Source organism: Saccoglossus kowalevskii, chromosome 19 (assembly GCF_978046115.1).
Source record: "Saccoglossus kowalevskii chromosome 19, keSacKowa6.1, whole genome shotgun sequence".
Classification (NCBI taxonomy): domain Eukaryota; kingdom Metazoa; phylum Hemichordata; class Enteropneusta; family Harrimaniidae; genus Saccoglossus; species Saccoglossus kowalevskii.
In genome coordinates, this window is record NC_140659.1 from 27,144,204 (window position 1) to 27,166,499 (window position 22,296).

General features: G+C 36.0%; 2 protein-coding genes across 2 annotated transcripts; both read right to left on the minus strand.

The window, feature by feature from the left end:
* Window positions 1-2,926: 2,926 nt before the first annotated feature.
* On the minus strand, window positions 2,927-13,037 carry LOC102807654 (trypsin-like). Its single transcript, XM_085493776.1, has 9 exons — window positions 12,986-13,037; window positions 11,829-11,965; window positions 10,900-11,137; window positions 10,006-10,122; window positions 9,483-9,610; window positions 4,454-4,542; window positions 3,844-4,112; window positions 3,550-3,689; window positions 2,927-3,169 (listed from the first exon to the last, which is right to left on the minus strand). Exons 1-9 carry the CDS (start codon window positions 13,035-13,037, stop codon window positions 2,999-3,001), a joined length of 1,341 nt encoding a protein of 446 aa, XP_085349902.1. The 3' UTR covers window positions 2,927-2,998.
* Window positions 13,038-13,582: 545 nt separating this feature from the next.
* On the minus strand, window positions 13,583-19,700 carry LOC102807871 (trypsin-5-like). Its single transcript, XM_006817762.3, has 9 exons — window positions 19,646-19,700; window positions 19,133-19,266; window positions 18,725-18,962; window positions 17,616-17,732; window positions 17,422-17,531; window positions 16,939-17,027; window positions 15,564-15,832; window positions 14,871-15,016; window positions 13,583-14,668 (listed from the first exon to the last, which is right to left on the minus strand). Exons 1-9 carry the CDS (start codon window positions 19,698-19,700, stop codon window positions 14,498-14,500), a joined length of 1,329 nt encoding a protein of 442 aa, XP_006817825.3. The 3' UTR covers window positions 13,583-14,497.
* Between the last annotated feature and the right edge of the window lie 2,596 nt (window positions 19,701-22,296).

The window sequence follows — 22,296 nt, forward strand, 5'->3', positions numbered from 1 at the left end:
TATTGATCTCGGTAGGAATCTTATCCACGAGTTTCTCTTGTGCAATTTTATACCGGAAATAATTTGATACATGACAGCTGCGGGTTCCGCCTTCACTGGTTGAAACATGGTTGCTGAGAGTCTATCAGGGACAGGTGAGACGGCAATAACGGAGGGCCGTGATTTGTGCCGTGATGGAGCTCTTGTTGAATCGAATGTCATTTGAACAGCACCAGAAGTTTGTTTAAACTGTTTCAGCCAATGGAAAAGCACCACGGCTCTAGCAGGACAGAACCTTGCGATCGCTGATGAAGAATTGAGATTTTACAAAACTCCCATCCCAACATATACATCACAGCCAAATTTTACCAGCTATCATCGATCCTACTGTACACAACCATGGACCATCAAAGTGCACACTTATGCGCCTACATAATTCGCCCCTCTGAAAGCAACTTAATCAGAGCATAAACGGTCGCTCTATTACAGTGCATATCTGTACACTTACACACTTCTTTCCTGTGGGGCAGTGTAGTCACAGTGTCGCCAGTCTGAGATACACTTAAAAGTATATGAAAGTATTCCCTTGGCTATATGAGCAATCACATTGGTGATTGCTGCCCAATTGTATTTAACTCAGTTGCTGCGGGCGCCCTCCATTTCGCATGATTACGCAAGAGAGCGTAGTGATCTCAGGGTAACACGATACATCCCATAATGCAACTTTACGAGTTAGGACGGTTGGACAGTTAGTTACAGTTAGTTACTAAGTAGTCATAGTGTGAGAGTCAAGTTGAGTAGAGGAGAGGAGAGTGCAGGGTAGCTGGTCAACGAGAGAGTTGGGTCGAAGACCGAGTGAACGACAGATCGATTCAGTACGGCTCACCACTCTGCGTTGATGTACATTTAGGCCTCGGAACGTGCAACTCTGGGTGTGTGTTATATTATAAAGTGATGAAAACAACATACAGTGATTTGTGTAAATATTGTTGAGCCGTTCAAATATCAGCTATGCGAAGGTACTTTCAAAGCCAAGCAACATACCCCGAATTCAACCCAGACAGCGTCACTTATTTTCTCCCGGACAACATGTCGTTTTCATCATCTAATAATATAACACACACCCAGAGTTGCACGTTCTAAGGCCTAATTGTACATCAACGCAGAGTGGTGAGCCGTACTGAACTGATCTGTCATTCACTCGGTCTTCGACCCAACTCTCTCGTTGACCAGCTACCCTGCACTCTCCTCTCCTCTACTCAACTTGACTCTCATTCTATGAATACTTAGTAACTAACTGTAACTAACTGTCCAACCGTCCTAACTCGTAAAGTTGCATTGTGGGATGTATCGTGTTACCTTGAGATTATACGCTCTCTTGCGTAATCATGCGAAATGGAGTGCGCCCGCAGCGACTGAGTTAAATACAATTCGGGCAGCAATCACCACTGTGATTGCTCATATAGCCAAGGGAATACTTTCATATACTTTTAAGTGTATCTCAGACTGGCGACAACAGCATGGATATTCTCTCTAAAGAAGTGCCTACTTGTCAACTTCTATAATATCATTTTCACTGTACTCATTTAACGTACATTTGCATATTAGTTTGCCCCAGACGCGTTAGATCGATTCAGTATTACCCTAAATTATTTAAATACTAGTAATAAAACATAGAAAACATTTCATGTGTTATAAACAAACGATGGTATATCTGTCTCTCGGTCCCAACCCTCAGTGGGTCGTATGTGTATGTCTAGTAAGTATGCATAGCTCTCAATCACGTGTGTTCAAATAGGGAGGAACGGATGCGTCGATCGTATAATCCGTAAACCTGTAGTCTGAATATTGAAATTTACTGTATGTGGATAGATTGATAGAATTGGACGTATTATAGCCCCATACATTACATTACATTACATTACATTACATTACATTACATTACATTACATTACATATCCTGTTTAAAATAGATCTTATTCGTAAATGGCCATCGAGATCTCGTTGAGTTCGAGAAATCCATGAGATATGTGGTTAACCTCAAGTGTTCTATTTTCTCCCGTCACCGCGCCTGTTGTTCCAATTGCCATGGTTACCTAGATCTGTACAGTAGACGCGATTATGGTAGAGGATGAAACAGGGCCTTTTGGAGAAAAGAAAATTCTCGTGAAACTCCCTCACTCCGAAAGATATCCCGGCGGCCATTGCGAAAAGGATCTATTAAAGACTCATTTTCATAGCTGAGAATTACCGAGCAGTTGGAAATTCTTTGCGATTTAGTTTTCAGCATTTTTGGTCAATATCACACAATTGGTCGCTTCGCATCGAAAGCCTAGGCCAAAAAGCAACTAATATCGATACCCGTCCAAATATTTCAGGTTTCGATCCAAATAGCTCGCCAACGCCGTTCTTTAATTGTCTTTTTTGACCAAAGCCTAAAATGTTGCAAACATTTTAACATAAAGACGAAATACTTTTTTGGTATCTGTGTTTCTTGTACCACATGATGTACAGGTTAGACCCGGATGGGATTTACTATTATGATTTGTTATCGTGTATGTTGCTCTTGTTTTTGAAGCCAGAGAAGTATTGGTCGTACGCACGACCGTATAACAATATTTATATCTTCGTTTTCCCATACTGGTTGTGTTTTGCCTCATTACATCGCCTAGTACAGTTAGGTGATGTTGGCAACTATCGAGGAGGGAAGTGGTATAAATCCGGGGTAAACTGTATGCCCAGTGTCATGTCTGAAATATGCTTCAATGAATCAAAACGTAATCAAAAATTATTAATGGCGATATTTAAATCAACATCATTTTAAAATCTAGTTAATTCTATTTAGTATACTGGCGGCGGCTCTATTCACTTCACACTACTGGTTATGGGGGAGTTATTACTACTATATGATTTTGCATACATGAGGTAGAAATAAAATATACATAAATTCTTTACATTCTGTGTTTCAGTTAATTTTTTTTATTACTCAAAATATAATCCGATAAACGAAACGGATCATTTAGGGATTCTGGTACATCTTTTGGTTGACCCAGTTAACGTAATTGCTGACTTTGGTGTAGACGCCGGGACTCATCTGGTCAGCGCAACCGTATCCCCAGCTCGTCAGTCCATATAAAACCCACTTTAGTGTAACTGGATCTTGTCTAACTAATGGACCGCCGCTATCACCCTATGAGAAAATATAGTATGTTGAAAGCGACATTAGTACATGCATGTGACGTCATAGCATTGTAAATATCACGATGAGCGCGAGTCAATTTGCTGATTTCTATAAATAATTTAATGACAAATCAAATAAACCGTTATCAACTTGGCACCGAGTCTGAATAATTGGTAAACGTTAAAACACTGAATATAGCTCGAAAACTCGAATAATTTTGTTGAGGGATTCAGTGGATTGTAAATAGAAAAGGATTATGCATCCAAACACTTCGGTCGTATTTATTTTTCACGCCACAGAAGCGCGTGGTCGCTAGAGGGCGATTCTTAACGGAAAGGCGTATTGAGGATGTGATAGTTTTAAAACTATTATACATGTACTAGTATTACCGAACATGTATCGTAATGACCATCGATATACCCAGCGCATAACATGTTTTCTGTCACCTCTCCCTCATGTATCGTATTGCAAATCGTGTTATCCACAAAAGGAAGCATCACTTGTTGTAGTGCTCTATTATCAGCCGTTCCTGTGGAGACAAAGAACACGTCGTGTTGGATGTGGGTCCCATGCGACATATAATATGCGTGTAAAATACGCAGTGTAGACGTATATGCTGATTCTCTCGGGGGCTCGACAATAACGACATTGTTGCCGGGAAAACCCTTGACAATAAGACTCACCCATAGAAGTACCCCATCCAGTAGCCCAAGCTTCGTCTCCATGTACATGCATTTCGCCCTGCTCTGGTAAACACACTTCACTGATCTCATCTGTCATTACAATTGTCTGTCGTATTTTCATTAGCGCAATGTCATTGTCAATGGTGATTGCGTTGTAATCAGGATGCACAATGATTTCTTCGATTTCATACTCAACTTCTGAGGGCGCTGGATCTGTCAGGTTATGTGACCCAGCTCTAACGTTGAACATGTAAATTTGTTCCTCTGCTCTATAACCCAAAAAGGACAGAAACATGGGATGCTTCATTGGAATAGGACATACGTTCACGTGTGCGTGTAATCATACGTGAGTTCGCATGTCGGTGTGTGTGTATGTTTGATGTACATGTGCCCATTTGTTAATATTCCGATGTTAAAGCGGGGGAGTCGTTACCTGCGCATGCGTCAGATGGCCATAACGTGTCATTGTTTACAAACAAGCGTCTACCCATGAGCCTTTGCGTTTTTAGCGTGTGTTGTTATCGTCGCTTGGGACTCAAATTATAACAAACTTGTTATACAGAATATCTAATGTAGATTTGTTAAGATTGATTGAGTTGTGTATACTCACAAACCAATGCAATGAGCAGCTGTTATCGCCCATCGTTCATTTAAAATCGATGCTCCACAAGACTGGATACCCATACTATCCAAAGAGAGCTGTAAATAAAGTAATACTACATGACTGGATACTCATACTATCCAAAGAGAACTGTAAATAAAGTAATACTACATGACTGGATACTCATACTATCCAAAGAGAGCTGTAAATAAAGTAATACTACATGACTGGATACTCGTACTATCCAAAGAGAACTGTAAATAAAGTAATACTACATGACTGGATACTCGTACTATCCAAAGAGAACTGTAAATAAAGTAATACTACATGACTGGATACCCATACTATTCAAAGAGAGGTGAAAATAAAGTAATACTACATGACTGGATACCCATACTATTCAAAGAGAACTGTAAATAAAGTAATATTACATGACTGGATACACATACTATCCAAAGAGAGGTGTAAATAAAGTAATATTACATGACTGGACACCCATACTATTCAAAGAGAGGTGTAAATAAAGTAATACTACATGACTGGATACCCATACTATCCAAAGAGGGCTGTAAATAAAGTAATACTACATGACTGGATACTCATACTATCCAAAGAGAGCTGTAAATAAAGTAATACTACATGACTGGATACCCATACTATCCAAAGAGAACTGTAAATAAAGTAATACTACATGACTGGATACTCATACTATCCAAAGAGAGGTGTAAATAAAGTAATATTACATGACTGGACACCCATACTATTCAAGGAGAGGTGTAAATAAAGTAATACTACATGACTGGATACCCATACTATCCAAAGAGAACTGTAAATAAAGTAATACTACATGACTGGATACTCATACTATCCAAAGAGAGGTGTAAATAAAGTAATATTACATGACTGGACACCCATACTATTCAAAGAGAGGTGTAAATAAAGTAATACTACATGACTGGATACCCATACTATCCAAAGAGGGCTGTAAATAAAGTAATACTACATGACTGGATACTCATACTATCCAAAGAGAGCTGTAAATAAAGTAATACTACATGACTGGATACCCATACTAATCAAAGAGAGGTGTAAATAAAGTAATACTACATGACTGGATACCCATACTAATCAAAGAGAGGTGTAAATAAAGTAATACTACATGACTGGATACCCATACTATCCAAAGAGGGCTGTAAATAAAGTAATATTACATGACTGGATACCCATACTATTCAAAGAGAGGTGTAAATAAAGTAATACTACATGACTGGATACCCATACTATCCAAAGAGGGCTGTAAATAAAGTAATACTACATGACTGGATACCCGTACTATCCAAAGAGAACTGTAAATAAAGTAATACTACATGACTGGATACCCATACTAATCAAAGAGAGGTGTAAATAAAGTAATACTACATGATTGGATACCCATACTATCCAAAGAGAGCTGTAAATAAAGTAATACTACATGACTGGATACTCATACTATCCAAAGAGAGCTGTAAATAAAGTAATACTACATGACTGGATACCCATACTAATCAAAGAGAGGTGTAAATAAAGTAATACTACATGATTGGATACTCATACTATCCAAAGAGAGCTGTAAATAAAGTAATACTACATGACTGGATACTCATACTATCCAAAGAGAGCTGTAAATAAAGTAATACTACATGACTGGATACCCATACTAATCAAAGAGAGGTGTAAATAAAGTAATACTACATGATTGGATACCCATACTATCCAAAGAGAGGTGTAAATAAAGTAATATTACATGACTGGATACCATACTATCCAAAGAAATGTGTAAATAAAGTAATACTACATGACTGGATACCCATACTAATCAAAGAGAGGTGTAAATAAAGTAATACTACATGATTGGATACCCATACTATCCAAAGAGAGCTGTAAATAAAGTAATACTACATGACTGGATACTCATACTATCCAAAGAGAGCTGTAAATAAAGTAATACTACATGACTGGATACCCATACTAATCAAAGAGAGGTGTAAATAAAGTAATACTACATGATTGGATACTCATACTATCCAAAGAGAGCTGTAAATAAAGTAATACTACATGACTGGATACTCATACTATCCAAAGAGAGCTGTAAATAAAGTAATACTACATGACTGGATACCCATACTAATCAAAGAGAGGTGTAAATAAAGTAATACTACATGATTGGATACTCATACTATCCAAAGAGAGCTGTAAATAAAGTAATACTACATGACTGGATACTCATACTATCCAAAGAGAGCTGTAAATAAAGTAATACTACATGACTGGATACCCATACTAATCAAAGAGAGGTGTAAATAAAGTAATACTACATGATTGGATACCCATACTATCCAAAGAGAGGTGTAAATAAAGTAATATTACATGACTGGACACCCATACTATCCAAAGAGAGGTGTAAATAAAGTAATACTACATGATTGGATACCCATACTATCCAAAGAGAGGTGTAAATAAAGTAATACTACATGATTGGATACCCATACTATCCAAAGAGAGGTGTAAATAAAGTAATACTACATGACTGGATACCCATACTATTCAAAGAGAGGTGTAAATAAAGTAATACTACATGACTGGATACCCATACTATTCAAAGAGAGGTGTAAATAAAGTAATACTACATGACTGGATACCCATACTATCCAAAGAGAGGTGTAAATAAAGTAATACTACATGACTGGATACCCATACTATTCAAAGAGAGGTGTAAATAAAGTAATATTACATGACTGGATACCCATACTAATCAAAGAGAGGTGTAAATAAAGTAATATTACATGACTGGATACCCATACTATTCAAAGAGAGGTGTAAATAAAGTAATACTACATGACTGGATACCCATACTATTCAAAGAGAGGTGTAAATAAAGTAATATTACATGACTGGATACCCATACTAATCAAAGAGAGGTGTAAATAAAGTAATATTACATGACTGGATACCCATACTATTCAAAGAGAGGTGTAAATAAAGTAATACTACATGACTGGATACCCATACTATCCAAAGAGAGGTGTAAATAAAGTAATACTACATGACTGGATACCCATACTATCCAAAGAGAACTGTAAATAAAGTAATACTACATGACTGGATACTCATACTATTCAAAGAGAGGTGTAAATAAAGTAATATTACATGACTGGATACCCATACTATCCAAAGAGAGGTGTAAATAAAGTAATACTACATGACTGGATACCCATACTATCCAAAGAGAACTGTAAATAAAGTAATACTACATGACTGGATACTCATACTATTCAAAGAGAGGTGTAAATAAAGTAATATTACATGACTGGATACCCATACTATCCAAAGAGAGGTGTAAATAAAGTAATACTACATGACTGGATACCCATACTATTCAAAGAGAGGTGTAAATAAAGTAATATTACATGACTGGATACCCATACTAATCAAAGAGAGGTGTAAATAAAGTAATATTACATGACTGGATACCCATACTATTCAAAGAGAGGTGTAAATAAAGTAATACTACATGACTGGATACTCATACTATCCAAAGAGAGCTGTAAATAAAGTAATACTACATGACTGGATACTCATACTATTCAAAGAGAGGTGTAAATAAAGTAATATTACATGACTGGATACCCATACTATCCAAAGAGAGGTGTAAATAAAGTAATACTACATGACTGGATACCCATACTATTCAAATAGAGGTGTAAGTAAAGTAATACTACATGACTGGATACCCATACTATTCAAATAGAGGTGTAAATAAAGTAATACTACATGACTGGATACTCATACTATCCAAAGAGAGCTGTAAATAAAGTAATACTACATGACTGGATACCCATACTATCCAAAGAGAGGTGTAAATAAAGTAATACTACATGACTGGATACTCATACTATCCAAAGAAATGTGTAAATAAAGTAATACTACATGACTGGATACCCATACTATCCAAAGAGAGGTGTAAATAAAGTAATATTACATGACTGGATACCCATACTATTCAAAGAGAGGTGTAAATAAAGTAATACTACATGACTGGATACTCATACTATCCAAAGAGAGCTGTAAATAAAGTAATACTACATGACTGGATACTCATACTATTCAAAGAGAGGTGTAAATAAAGTAATATTACATGACTGGATACCCATACTATCCAAAGAGAGGTGTAAATAAAGTAATACTACATGACTGGATACCCATACTATTCAAATAGAGGTGTAAGTAAAGTAATATTACATGACTGGATACCCATACTATCCAAAGAGAGGTGTAAATAAAGTAGTACTACATGACTGGATACCCATACTATTCAAATAGAGGTGTAAATAAAGTAATATTACATGACTGGATACCCATACTATTCAAATAGAGGTGTAAGTAAAGTAATACTACATGACTGGATACCCATACTATTCAAAGAGAGGTGTAAATAAAGTAATACTACATGACTGGATACCCATACTATTCAAAGAGAGGTGTAAATAAAGTAATACTACATGACTGGATACCCATACTATACAAAGAGAGGTGTAAATAAAGTAATACTACATGACTGGATACCCATACTATTCAAAGAGAGGTGTAAATAAAGTAATACTACATGACTGGATACCCATACTATTCAAAGAGAGGTGTAAATAAAGTAATACTACATGACTGGATACCCATACTATTCAAAGAGAGGTGTAAATAAAGTAATACTACATGACTGGATACCCATACTATCCAAAGAGAGGTGTAAATAAAGTAATACTACATGACTGGAGACCCATACTATTCAAAGAGAGGTGTAAATAAAGTAATATTACATGACTGGATACCCATACTATTCAAAGAGAGGTGTAAATAAAGTAATACTACATGACTGGATACCCATACTATCCAAAGAGAACTGTAAATAAAATAACATGTACACGTTCAATATCATTTGTTTGTGGTTCACGTCCACATAACACGTGATTTGTAAAAAAAGGATTATAGAGTAAGATATATTCACCATCCATGGCCAACTGTGGGGAACGGCTTCAGTCCCGTTGACAATCTTGATGGTCACGACGTCATCATTAGCTACAGGCCAAGTAGTATCAGGTGGTATCGCCGGCTCTCCACAGTTCACAGCATTTCCTGATAATAATAGTGTAGTACACATACTAAGACATTAAGATTAACGTCACTGCATATTACGTAATGAGAATAAATTATATCTTTTTCGGTTTGGATATTAAAGCGGGGAGAGTCGTGACCTGCGCATGCGTCAGATGGCCATAGCGTGTCATTGTTTACAAATAAGCGTCTACCCATGAGCCCTTACGTTTTTAGCGTGTGTTGTTATCGTCGCTTGGGACTCAATTCCCGCGCGTGCGCAGGTTTTAACATTTCACGCAAAAGAAGTTATGTTCAACAGTAATTATGGGCGACCTTGATGTGTATCAAATAGCACGACGCCATAAATTCTCATAATGTTACAGAATATTACGCACATTGCCGATTAATTAATTAATAAATAATTAAATAAATACCTGGGCACCCTTCTTCGTCAGTTATACATTGATTTTTGCCATCGCATCGTTCTTCTTGAATGGCACAGTAGCCATTATAATCGTTTCCACATAAGAACATTGGTTCAGTACATGTTACTATGCAATACACAAACATACTGTTATTAGAAGTGGGTCAATCAAAGTATATTAAATTAAATTAAGTTACCATACATTATATTGAATTGAATTAAGTTCTATTATTTAAAACGCAAACATGTGGAGGGTTGCGTTTTAATTAAGTTTAATTAATTTAATTCAAACAATAACTTCAATTTATTCAGTTTGAGCGTGGCTTTCGGATTAAAAAGGGAGTACATCATAGTATATTGTATACCAATTTACCTATTTCTATAATGCCAAGCCGTACACAAACTCAAATAAGTTTAAATTGGCCCCACTTATATGGTTGTATTCATGTAAAAACAACGCGGAATCATGCTCCTTTTTGCACACTCTATTTAATATCATTCTCCCTCGCTCTCTCTTTCTCCCTTGCTCTCTATATATATCTCTATCTCAATTTCACACTCTCTGCCTCACATATTCGCTTAATCGAAATCAATTAATTGAGCTGTAGATGCAGATTCGTGGGCATTCGAAGCCATGTTATTTTTGGTTTCGTTCGCATTATGTTGCTGGGTGGATGTTTGTCTACAAGACAATGTCTGGTGTGTTAATAGTGTGTTTCGTTCTCTTTCAACAATTTTCTAAATATGATTCATGCCACATAATTAAAACAATTTACGTATTTGACATGTCTGTCTTCAATATCTGACAATTTCCATCTAAGTATTTATATCGTATAATCCCATAATAAAGTTAGAATTGCCCATGAACCAGCATCTGAACTTTAATTAAACGTTTATATCTTACGAGGTTCTACACGTGATATATAGTTGGCAAGAAATCCAGTATGTTGAACAGCAAAATCACTATAAAAATTGCAATACATATATGGACCAGTTGCAGCAATAGGGTATGGTGCATTAATACCACATAGAGTTGCTAGAATCGGAGAGGTGTCATCAACGCCATCGTAAACTTTTAAACCATCGAATGGGCAATTTGCACCAGCCTCAGTGTGCATATGACTGAACTGTAACTCCACTACCTGAAAATTGAATATTGATATCTTATGACGCACGTGTGTAATTTGGGGCAATGACGCGAAGTATGAATATGTATCATAGTCAGAGTTAACACTGGGAGTGCATTTTTGATGCAGCGCTTTTATAATCTTAACTATGAAAATCAAACTTGTACAAAATGTAATTAATATTATTTGATGTCTAGTCCAGTAGAGGCGCATTGCATCTATTTGTGTGTGTATTTATAGGTATTTATGTAACTAAAGAAATCCCTAAAAACATGATAAAGTGACAAATATGTAATGAACCTGTTTGTAAGGTAAAATATGACCGGGTCGGTAGCCCTAGAGTTATATGGTTTCGGTTTGGGGTGTTTTTTTTTTGCCATTTTGACGTTCGCTGCTGGTCAATTGCTTCCTAATTGCAGCACAATTAAGACCTTCATCTCGATATAAAGTTTCATAATATACCCTTTCCCGATAACTTGCATTAAAAACGTGCATGTGTGTAAAAGGCTGAATTACTTTCATCCTGTCGAAACGAAAATATTTAACGAATACGAATTATTTCAAAGACGGTGGCGTGTTTTAAGAGATGAAAGACTTCACGCGGAAAGATGGCACTAATTTTGTAGCCCCTTTTCGACAGCAAATATGTATTCAAATTAAAAAAGAATAATCATCGTGCATGGATCGTGAATGGAACTATTTTTACCAAGTTAGTATCAGGGATATCAATATTCCAGTGACAATCGGAAAAACTGTCATACGTGGTTTCGCCATCAAAGGTAGCATGAGATGCAAACGATCCTGTTTCAGTTGTCATGTATCGCGGAGAACCGCATCCGGAATCTGCAAACAAATGTATATATTCTAACATCATGATGAAATAAATCTATAAAGGTAATTCTATAAAGATACAATATGAACGAAATCAAACATTTCTTTATATTCTTGTTGCACGTTGAAGGCCATATTTGATAAAATACGCGACGTGAAATAAAATACCATAATTTACATGTACAATGTATTTGGTCAGTAGAAAAATACTGATACCCGTGTATTACAATAATTCAGTGTATCATCAAACGAAAACTTTATGGTACGATGTGTTCCAAAAGTCTTTTTTTCCTGATATCAGTGACTTGTTGATAATCCCTAGTCGTTCGTACCCGAAAATAAAATATTGGCGTTGTTTACTGCAGCTGTTGTTATTGCCGTGTTTGCCGTGGCCCCACTCTGACGCTTGTGGGGTCTGACAGTTATTTTCACGAGTGATACGACGTATCGAGTAAACATACAGCATGGATACACCTTATCACGAGTGAAAATAACTTACTTAATATACCCCACCAGAGGGCGAGAACAGTTTTGTTATTATTACATATGATTCTCCGACGAAAATTGCCAGGAAAGTCCTCACCACTTCATCAAAGACTTTTGTATGAGTGCGCGCGGGGCAGTGACATTTTGTTCTAGAACAAAAGTCGATTTGATGTGTATTTTTACATGGATATCAAAGAAAAACTACTATCCCCCCACATTCTGACTGAGACTCGGCCACCAGATAGTACTTGTCATTGCCGGGCCAATTTTCAAACATTTTGAGTTGAGTGTTTTTGATGCTTTAAAGGCTACACGATTTGTTTTTAATTTACTGACCAAACTAAAAACATGTAACGTTAATATTACGTGGCAATAACATGGAACATTTAATTGAAGATCATCGACGAAAAAGGTGACGTAAAACTACAAACAAAATATAAACCGCAATTAAGAATACAATCACCTAAGCCTCTTTACTCTGTCACTATGGTAACATCTTTCTCTATACACACAAAGTAACAATTACGAATTTGTTCTACTACAGACCTTGTGCCGATATCACTCCGGCTAGAAGTAGCAGAATACACAAACGTTGCATGGTGTAGGATGCGCCGGTGTTCGATGTTGCATGCAGACTAATTGGTTTGATATCGGGAATTAATATCAAAAAATATGTGATAAATCAGCTGCACAAGGTGTTTACTAATAAATTCAATGACAAGCAAGATTAGATATTCGACAATGACGTATGAGTAACCGATATCTAATAGGTCACCAGCTGTGCTAATGCCTGGGGAATATTGATGTGCGATTACATCTCGCACGGGTGGAAGGATTACAATTTTGATAACGTCAATAATAGAATTAGCATTACACACGATAATTCAATGAAAATACGAAATAAATGCAGAAACCTACTCACTAAATTGCAATAGTGATCATTTGCATACACGCACAGTGTTCTATTCAAACCATGTCATTAGTACGGTAAATCACACCAAAATATACCACGAATTAGAGAATATATTCTTTCAAATGTGTCATTTGAAACCAAATGCATAGTTCGATCTCTTCTAAATGAAATGAGTAAATAGTTGAGTTGGAATTCGTATTCATCTACGTAATAAACGACTTGGGCAGACATCATACAATATATTGCTTTATTCGAAGCTAGTTGCGTAATAATCACAAAATTCATCCTTCAAATAGTTGTCTGTCCCATCCCATCACTGCGTGACAGGTGAACTAAAACTATAATCACCTCTGGACCCAATATGATGTTGTTTTTTTAATATTCGGATTGAGTTCAGCGCATGCACAATTGCGCGTTTGCGTAAACGTATTAATTTCTTAGCAATTGTGTATATTCGATTGTATATCCGAAATTACTCACCGAAAAAAAGCAACCCACTTCAGAAAGTAGGTTACAGAATTAGACACCCATTTGTGACCAAAACAAAGAAAATCCTGTATACTTTTTTGAATGTGCTTAATGGAACGGTTGTTAGATTTACTAACATATACGTAAAAATAAACACACGGTTTACTAATATTCATATGATAAAGACTGTGCTTATTAACTAGTACTTACGTGAAAACACATGTGTGAGGTTTACTAATATTCATGTGAAAACGACTGTGGGGTTTACTAATAAGTATATGAATATAAATGTAGAGTTTACAAATATTCATATGTGGACGTTTGTGGTGTTTATTATTTGACATAAAAAAACGAAAGTGCAGTTACTGACATTCATGTGAAATGACTATGGTTTACTAGTATGTCAGCGAAAGTGGGTGTGGGGACTGATGTACATGTGAAAACGTCTGAGTTTAATCATATGGATAAAACATCGAATATGGGGTTTATTAATATGCATTTCAGTAGTATATCAAGTAGAATTTGTTTTATTATTATATTCCATGGTCAATGTATTATTATTATTATTATTATTATTATTATTATTATTATTATTATTATTATTATTATTGTAATCGTTGACTGTTTAAGCTGAATGCTTCAGCTCAAAATTGGTAGTTCTTTTCCTTTGTTCTGATTTAAGGATTTGCAAGCATCATTTGGTTTATCCAGTCGACGTAATTACTGACTTTGGTATATACATGGGGTTTCATGGCTAGAGCACAACCATCTCCCCAGCTGGTGATGCCATACAGGTACCATATTTTTGTGATAGGATCTTCCCGGACAAGGGGACCACCATCATCACCCTATCGAACGTAATTAATGAATGAATGTAAATAATGCAATATTTGTTTTCATGTAAGGTGCTATATTCAATGTACATATATTTTAATCCATCATCGTCATTTAAAAATTTGACCAGTGTACACATTAATTACGCTAAATAGGACGTAAATCCACCTACAGAATGCGATATGTTTGGTCCCCGATAATTAATTGTGACCTCACCTCGCAAGCATCGATCCCTCCTTCCAAGTAACCCGCACACACCATATTAGTCGATATCGCTCCATTGTATGATTCAGTATCGTTGCACGCGGCCGTGTCTATTAAATACGTCTTTGCTTGTTGCAATGCTCTTTCGTCAGCAGTACCTAGAACACGAAAGTGATTTCAATGAATTAAACGTTGTGATCTAAGGAGTGTAGCCTAATAAGAACTTCCCATTGTCTCTTGATGTTGCCTACTTGTTCACTTGTGATTCATTTGAATTTAAAGTAGTAGGCTTGGTCCACATAATTTCCCCATCAACAAAGAATTGTCTAATTTCCACAATATGACATTGATCACACAGGATCTCACGACTGCTTCACGACTTTACGACTCTTTCGGGCGAGCTGCTTTAAATTTGCAGTGGGGAATTATTACCAGTTGCCAAATCTCTCATTACTACGGGAAATAATCAGCTGTGACGCTGATTAGAATACTCCTCAGCGTCATGCATTCACACATTACTTCATTCCTACTGCTCCAAAATAAAAACAAAAAAATCTAGCTATGGTCCCGGTAATGTTGAGCATTTCGCATATACCTATCAAAAACATCACATACGCGTGCAAAGTCGTCGTGTACTTCATACTAATATTATCCATGACTCCACATTTTACAGGAATTTCCTAATACATTGAAAGCAATACATACCTAGGGAGTCTCCCCATCCAGTAATCCACGCCTCGTCCCCGTCCTGGTGGCCAGTTCCTTGTGCGGGTAGACATATCTCACTTATTTCTGCCGTCATATTGATTACTCCTCGAATCTTTAGCAATGCAATATCATTGTTCATAACTACAGGATTATATTCTGCGTGTACTATGATCTTCTCGAGGCCATATTCTTGTCTAGAAGGTGCTGGGTCGGTCAAGTTATGTTCACCAGCCACAACGTCGAATATGTAGACGTTATCACGGGCACTACGAAAATTCGACAACAGTGTGACAGTCATTAAATATTCACTTGGAGCCGGTGGCCAAAATACAATGTGAATCAATATTTTTATAGTGACCAAATGTAATAATGATGAGAAGGTTTGAAATGTTATTCAGGGTAAGGAAGAACAAATATTATTAACAAGTTTGAACATCTCCATTTCAAAATGGAAAACAGTATATATATATTAGAAACACCATGGAATCAAAGATATAAACCGACAGTTTTGATTGTGTAAGTCGAGTAACCTACATAAGCGCGAACATCTCCATATTAAAATGTAAAACAATATAAAGACCACGAGTGTTTTCGAAATTATATAACGATTATTTGCATGGATAGTTTAATGCACACCACGTAATATTATTATGACCAATTTTAATGCGTCTATTTTCAAAAACCACAGTAGAGTCTGTACATCTACCTAAGTAAATTAACAAGTTATGTACATTTATATAATGGATTGTCCGTTATAACTAATATAAACTTATGTAGCTAATTCAATGCCAAATTACATGTTATGTGCAGTCACCTGCAGCAATTACACTCTGCAAATCAATACAGTTGTTGCTTTTCACACTTTGCATATGAATACAATTGTAATCAGTTTACAATTAGCAAAAATACAACGCATATACAGAAAAAAAGAGTCAGTCTGAACTGCGGTCACGTGACTAGCCGTGGTATAAATTGTGTTACATAATATCAGCGAATTCATCCAAATTTGTTATATTATCATTTAACGTTGATGCAGGAGGAAAATGCATAAAAGAATGATTTGTACAATTATTTTGATGAATTAGATGATGATAATATAATTTATAAAAAGAATTATATTTGTTTGGCTCTACGAAAATCCACGCCTTACTAGTAAATAAACCCACAAAGTCTGTAGATGTGTGCAATATAGATTTACCATCTACATATGCATAGAAGTTAATGTTTATGAAGATAGACAACGAACGTGACTGACAACGATTTAGTGAATAAAGAGTTTTATCGAGAAACAACGGACGCAACAGTAAAACGATATACATGTGTACGAGTAGTGCAACGAGCTGGTAGAAGGTAGTAAGTGCTAAGAACTCACAGAGAAACACAATGTGCGGCTGTAATAACCCATTTTTCATTCAAGATAGAAGCACCACATGCATGGAATTTTGAGTTATGTAGACTGGCCTGTTCAGAACAAGGTAAATAAAGTGAATAACGATTACGAACACATTTAAGAGATAAAGCTGCTTTGCAAACATTTACCAGCTTTTAAAGCATAGGAGCAAAAAAAAGCTTGCTGTTGATACAATGGCCAATTTATTGAATTGTCGTAAAAGTGGGTATGGTTGACATGGAAACAACAGTATAAAACAAACAATTATGCATTTTTTTGAAGTTATGTTCTTCGAATACAATATTCTATAGTAGTCATTTTGTGTCTAGGGGTCAAAGGGATTCCCTACACGACACACATTTCTGGAACAAATTATTAAAAAACTGTTGTAAACTCAATTTTCATAAACATGACTGCTAGGCCGTGAGGTGTCACAGTTTGGAGAACACTTTACTAGCACGTTACCTGCCATGGCCAGCTGTGTGGAATAGCAGTTTCACCATTAACAATATCTGTATGAACTTCAGAACCAGTATTAGGTGTAATTGCTGGTTGACCGCAATTATCTCTGTTTCCTATTGTAAAGACGAACAAATATTACTTCCGAGGTCACAAATCTACTTCCTAATGAGAATGACACATAGATAAGTAGTTCTTACCAGGGCACCCTAGCTCATCAATAATGCAATGCAGTTTAGCATCACATCGTTCTTCTGAAGGGGCACAGTATCCAGATTCGTCATTACCACATAAATATGTTGGCTGTTCACACGAAACTACAAATAAATCACAAAAAACGGCAGCTTAAACTCCCATTCTGACTATATATATCTATATATTTATAAAACGAGAGCCTTGATACAGCAGTCAGTCGAGAACAGTTATTAGTAGCAGTCGAGAATCGGCCAGGGAAAAATTACGTAGTTAAGGTCAAGTCTGACACGTTCTATCCAGAATAAGCCTTGTGTATCACCCCAAAAACACTTGTTTATAGTTTATGTTTATAGTCACGCATTACTTCCAAATATTTGGTCCAACCATGGAAAGGAAGACCAACAATTGTCAAGATATATATGCATATCGTTATAAAATGTTTTCCATTCTGACTACATCTAATGGCATTTAATTTGCATGTTGTTGGGGAAATGCATAACAAAATATGTTCATGTTCTTCAAATTTTAGTCAAATAGATTGTATTTTCCTCAAGAAGGTTTCAATAAATTGATCTTCCATCAATAACAATAATAATAAATCAATAATGCAACGAATAAAATTATAATGTTTTCATTTGAGCTATGCTGGTCATCCCCTCATGAACACATTTCTCAAGTTAATGTTTAAGGTATGAAGGTTCTACAGTTTGGCTTAATACCTTCCTATCACTTACATGTTTTCATATATGATGTAGTGATAGTTATTGTTAATAACTATACAAATATCACAAAAATGTCAATATTGCATAACGACAAATTAATAATTGCAAGTTTTTACATGAATATGAACAAACTCCACCCCATGCCCACCACCACCACTGTCTGGTGGAGGCATTTGACTAATATCATCTCAAAAAGATTTCGTAGTTTTTCAGAAAACTTAATAAATTTTCTTCCTTAATTAGCCATAGTAATTTCACTCTTTGACTCTACCATTATATAATTATTAATTGAATAATTACAGAGATAATTCGCTGCTGATAAATTATTGAGAGATGTGTAATCAATAAACTTATATATATAATTTTATTTTCCTGACAAACACTCTACTTACTTGGTTCGTCACGTGAGCGATAATGAGCTTCAAATCCCGTCCATTCAATGACGGAGTCGCTTATAAAAGTGACATACATCGATGGCCCAGTCGAGCTGATTGGGAAAGGTATATGATGCCCGCAAAGTCTCTCTAAAATTGGAGAAGGTGCACCGCCACCATCATGAACGGCCACTTCGTCAAACTGGCATCTAGCGGATCCCTCCACATCAAAATGGCTAAAGGACAACTCTACAACCTTTAAATTATATTAAAGGTAATTAAGTGTACGCAGTTGTAATATAGTACACATGCGCATTTGATTATTTTGTGTCACACACTCCCTGTCCCTGTTCTTCTAAACCCTCCAAAATTATATATGCGAATCATCCTAGAAGATTTCAAAATAGTGCGTCTCCGTCTTATTACCTTATCTGAATTAGGAATATCGATGTTCCATCTGCAGTCTGCAAAACTATCATACGGAGTTTCACCGTCAAAATTCATGGACGTAAATGTGCCAGTAACTCCTGTCATGTACCTTTCATTGCCACATCCAGAATCTAGAATGACGCATAAAAGATACAAATCAAATTACTGATTGCTCATTCAGCCTCATATGTTCATTTAATCAAGTTTTTGCAAAAATGTCCTAATTTGATTTGAATCTCTTGATTTTCTGTCTTACTTAAAGGCACATATATATATATAGTTTCAGATTAAAATTGAGAAAACGGATTTTTATGATGTCAGTATCAACGGAAGACAACAATCCACAAGTGTATATCATTTAGACAATCTGAATGGATGCTGGTGAAATCATAATTGGTTTGAAAGAAAAGTAGAATTGTGTTCCGTGCAATTGTGATTGTTTCCTAAATATTTCTCGCATAAATAAATATTAGTTATTTAATGTCAAGTAATAATATACATAAAACCTACCTTCCTGGGCATAAACTATCATCAGCATCCACACAAAAATACACACAGTTTTCATAACTCTTGCTGCTCTCTATTAAAAAAAATATGAGCCCCAGACAGCACGGACCTGTGATAATATATACTCAACCCAAAATGCCCGACTAAGCTATAAGGATGTGTGACCTGTGACATCACGTTATCGGTGTGTATAAACTGAACAACAGATGCGAGTGTCACAAGACCATTAACATAATCCCCATAGTTGACGATGCTAACGTTTTGTGTCAATATTTGAGCCTGATTGGCTATTTAACTAACATTTGACAACAGTCTGACCAATCACAGATCAGGTTGCTTTCGTACAGGTTTTTTTCGACGTATCAAATCCTGTTTTACATTTATGCTTCGACTCAATTGGACGTTTGTTCCGATATAATTACATTCAAACTCGTTGAGTCGAGTGGAAGTTAATTACATACAGCCATCAGTAATCCATCGAGTTGTGCAACTAAACATTTAGCAGATTCACCAAAGAATTCATTTAGTATTATATTATACTATTTAACGGTATACTACTACAGGAATTGGATATACAGTCAAGCTATAGATCACGTGCCCGCCATTGGAGAAATTTGCTAGACCAACTTTTATGATCAATTTGTGCGTATGTATGTCTGGGTGCGTATTCGCGTTTTCAAAGGAATCATGATGAATTTGCCTATGTTTATGACGTACCAACTCATTTTGCCCAAGTTAGGCGCCTGGCGTATTTATTAACGTGTTGCTGTGATACTGTATCTTGATAAGCGCAATGGAGTATCATTCATCGTGAAATAAATATGACAGTAAACAGAATAGTATTCGCAATACGTTTCGAATTACCTGTGGATATAAAATGTGGCGATTTGAGATTAAAGTCTATTAATGTAAAAATATTGGATGTCCCAGTTGCCCCCACGGTGAAATCGATATTTTATAACGACGGACGCATTATACATGTTATACATGTTATTATGGAAATTAACATTATTATGGGTTAATTGGCACATTTAAGCTTAATATTTATATAATGAACCAATAACACTATGTAAAGTCACTTCTTTTCTGCAGTTTTTTTGTCTTTCGCCAGAAAAAAAACATTTAATTCATTTACATGTAAGTCGTCAACATAGACAAACTCATCATCCGGTTTGCATTGGCTACCAAAGCTAGATTTATTGCTAGATCACCTAAATTTTCAACCAAGAAGTTGTCTTAAATATTAACATATTTATGTCTTCTATTGGTGGTATAAATCAAATGTGGATATTGAACAATTCTAAAGAATTTATAGGAAGAATTGAAATGTAGATCACTTTCTAATGGGAGTCTAATACTACTATACCACATGAGAAATTAAAGTTGAGCATTAGGACATTATTCATAAATTATTTTTAATAAAAATGTTTTAGTCGGTAAAAATATATAGTGGTTGGATATGGTCGCTCCTCGTTTTGCCCAACTCGTGATGTAATAATTACACTGTTACTATTAATATTTAATATTGTTATTACTTTAATAGTGTTAAAGGGCGGTAGTCGTCGCGCTGCGCATGTGCGACGTTTATGTTGATGAGCATTGATTTTCCCACAATCCAATGCTCTCTTCTAATGGAAATCACAAGTATGAGGTTTGACCTGGGCGCGACTTGCACTAATTACCACCGATGACTCATTCGATACCTTCCAATCACCTAAAAGTACGTAATTAAAGCTTGGTAACGTCTCAGTTTGTACTCGTTGATCTGCGCAACAATCAAAGTCGCCATCTTTTTTTATATGAGACCAGAGGTACATTACTTGGGGTTTGCAACGCACATAATACTGTATGGTGACATCATGTCAAGATCCCATTCAAGTCTCTTCTCGTAGATAGCGAGACTGAGACTACAACCTTCTGACATGTCATATATCATTGTTCAAGGTTTGTAATTAAAAAAAATAAACATGTCTTGCCACGATCATAGTGAAAAAATGTAATATATCGAAAATAGTTCTCCCAATCCGTCATATCGTGGGCAGCTATTTTGATCCACCTGGAAAACACAGTAACCTAGTTACCTTGGGCATGCGCATTCGCATTGTTCTGAACAGGGAACGCTTATGCGAGAGCGAGATTGATCGGGATCTTGGTATCATGTCACCGCAGTTGCAAACCCCAAGTAATGTACCTCTGATGAGACCCATATATCTCGCTCATGCGTCGCGCGACAACTACCGCCCTTTAAACTATTACAGAAATGAATTTGACAGAATGATGTATGGCGGGTACCACATGTGGGGTTGGAATTACTCACTCTTTTTCAAAACACCTCATCATATATTATCATGACATCTTACGCGCACTGCTTTTTCTCTTGTGTACTTGCCAGTTATCTTGTTTTTGATGTCAGTCATTAGTTTTGTGCTGTAAATGTCACTTTATGACTTTCGTTACCAGATCAGAGATTGGGTATGTTATTTTCACTTTTCTGAATCGACTCAGTCGCCATTGAACATCTGCTACGTCGTCTGCTACTGTTATTGTATGATGTATGATAAAATGCTTCATTAACATCGCTTTCAAAAACTGAATAGAGTTTATGTCGAGAAAGACAACAGTATGCTTCTGAAGCAAACGACCGCCGAGATTCC

Coding starts and splice junctions, on each gene's coding strand:
- LOC102807654 (XM_085493776.1), bottom strand. CDS start 13,037: ATGCAACGTTTGTGTATTCTGCTACTTCTAGCCGGAGTGATATCGGCA. Junction 10,123..10,899: donor TATATCACGTGTAGAACCTC/GTAAGATATAAA, acceptor TGTATTGCATAG/TAACATGTACTGAACCAATG. Junction 3,170..3,549: donor GTCATTACGATACATGTTCG/GTAATACTAGTA, acceptor ATTTTCTCATAG/GGTGATAGCGGCGGTCCATT.
- LOC102807871 (XM_006817762.3), bottom strand. CDS start 19,700: ATGAAAACTGTGTGTATTTTTGTGTGGATGCTGATGATAGTTTATGCC. Junction 18,963..19,132: donor ATATTCCTAATTCAGATAAG/GTAATAAGACGG, acceptor TATAATTTAAAG/GTTGTAGAGTTGTCCTTTAG. Junction 15,833..16,938: donor GCCGCACATTGTGTTTCTCT/GTGAGTTCTTAG, acceptor GAATTTTCGTAG/TGCCCGTGATAACGTCTACA.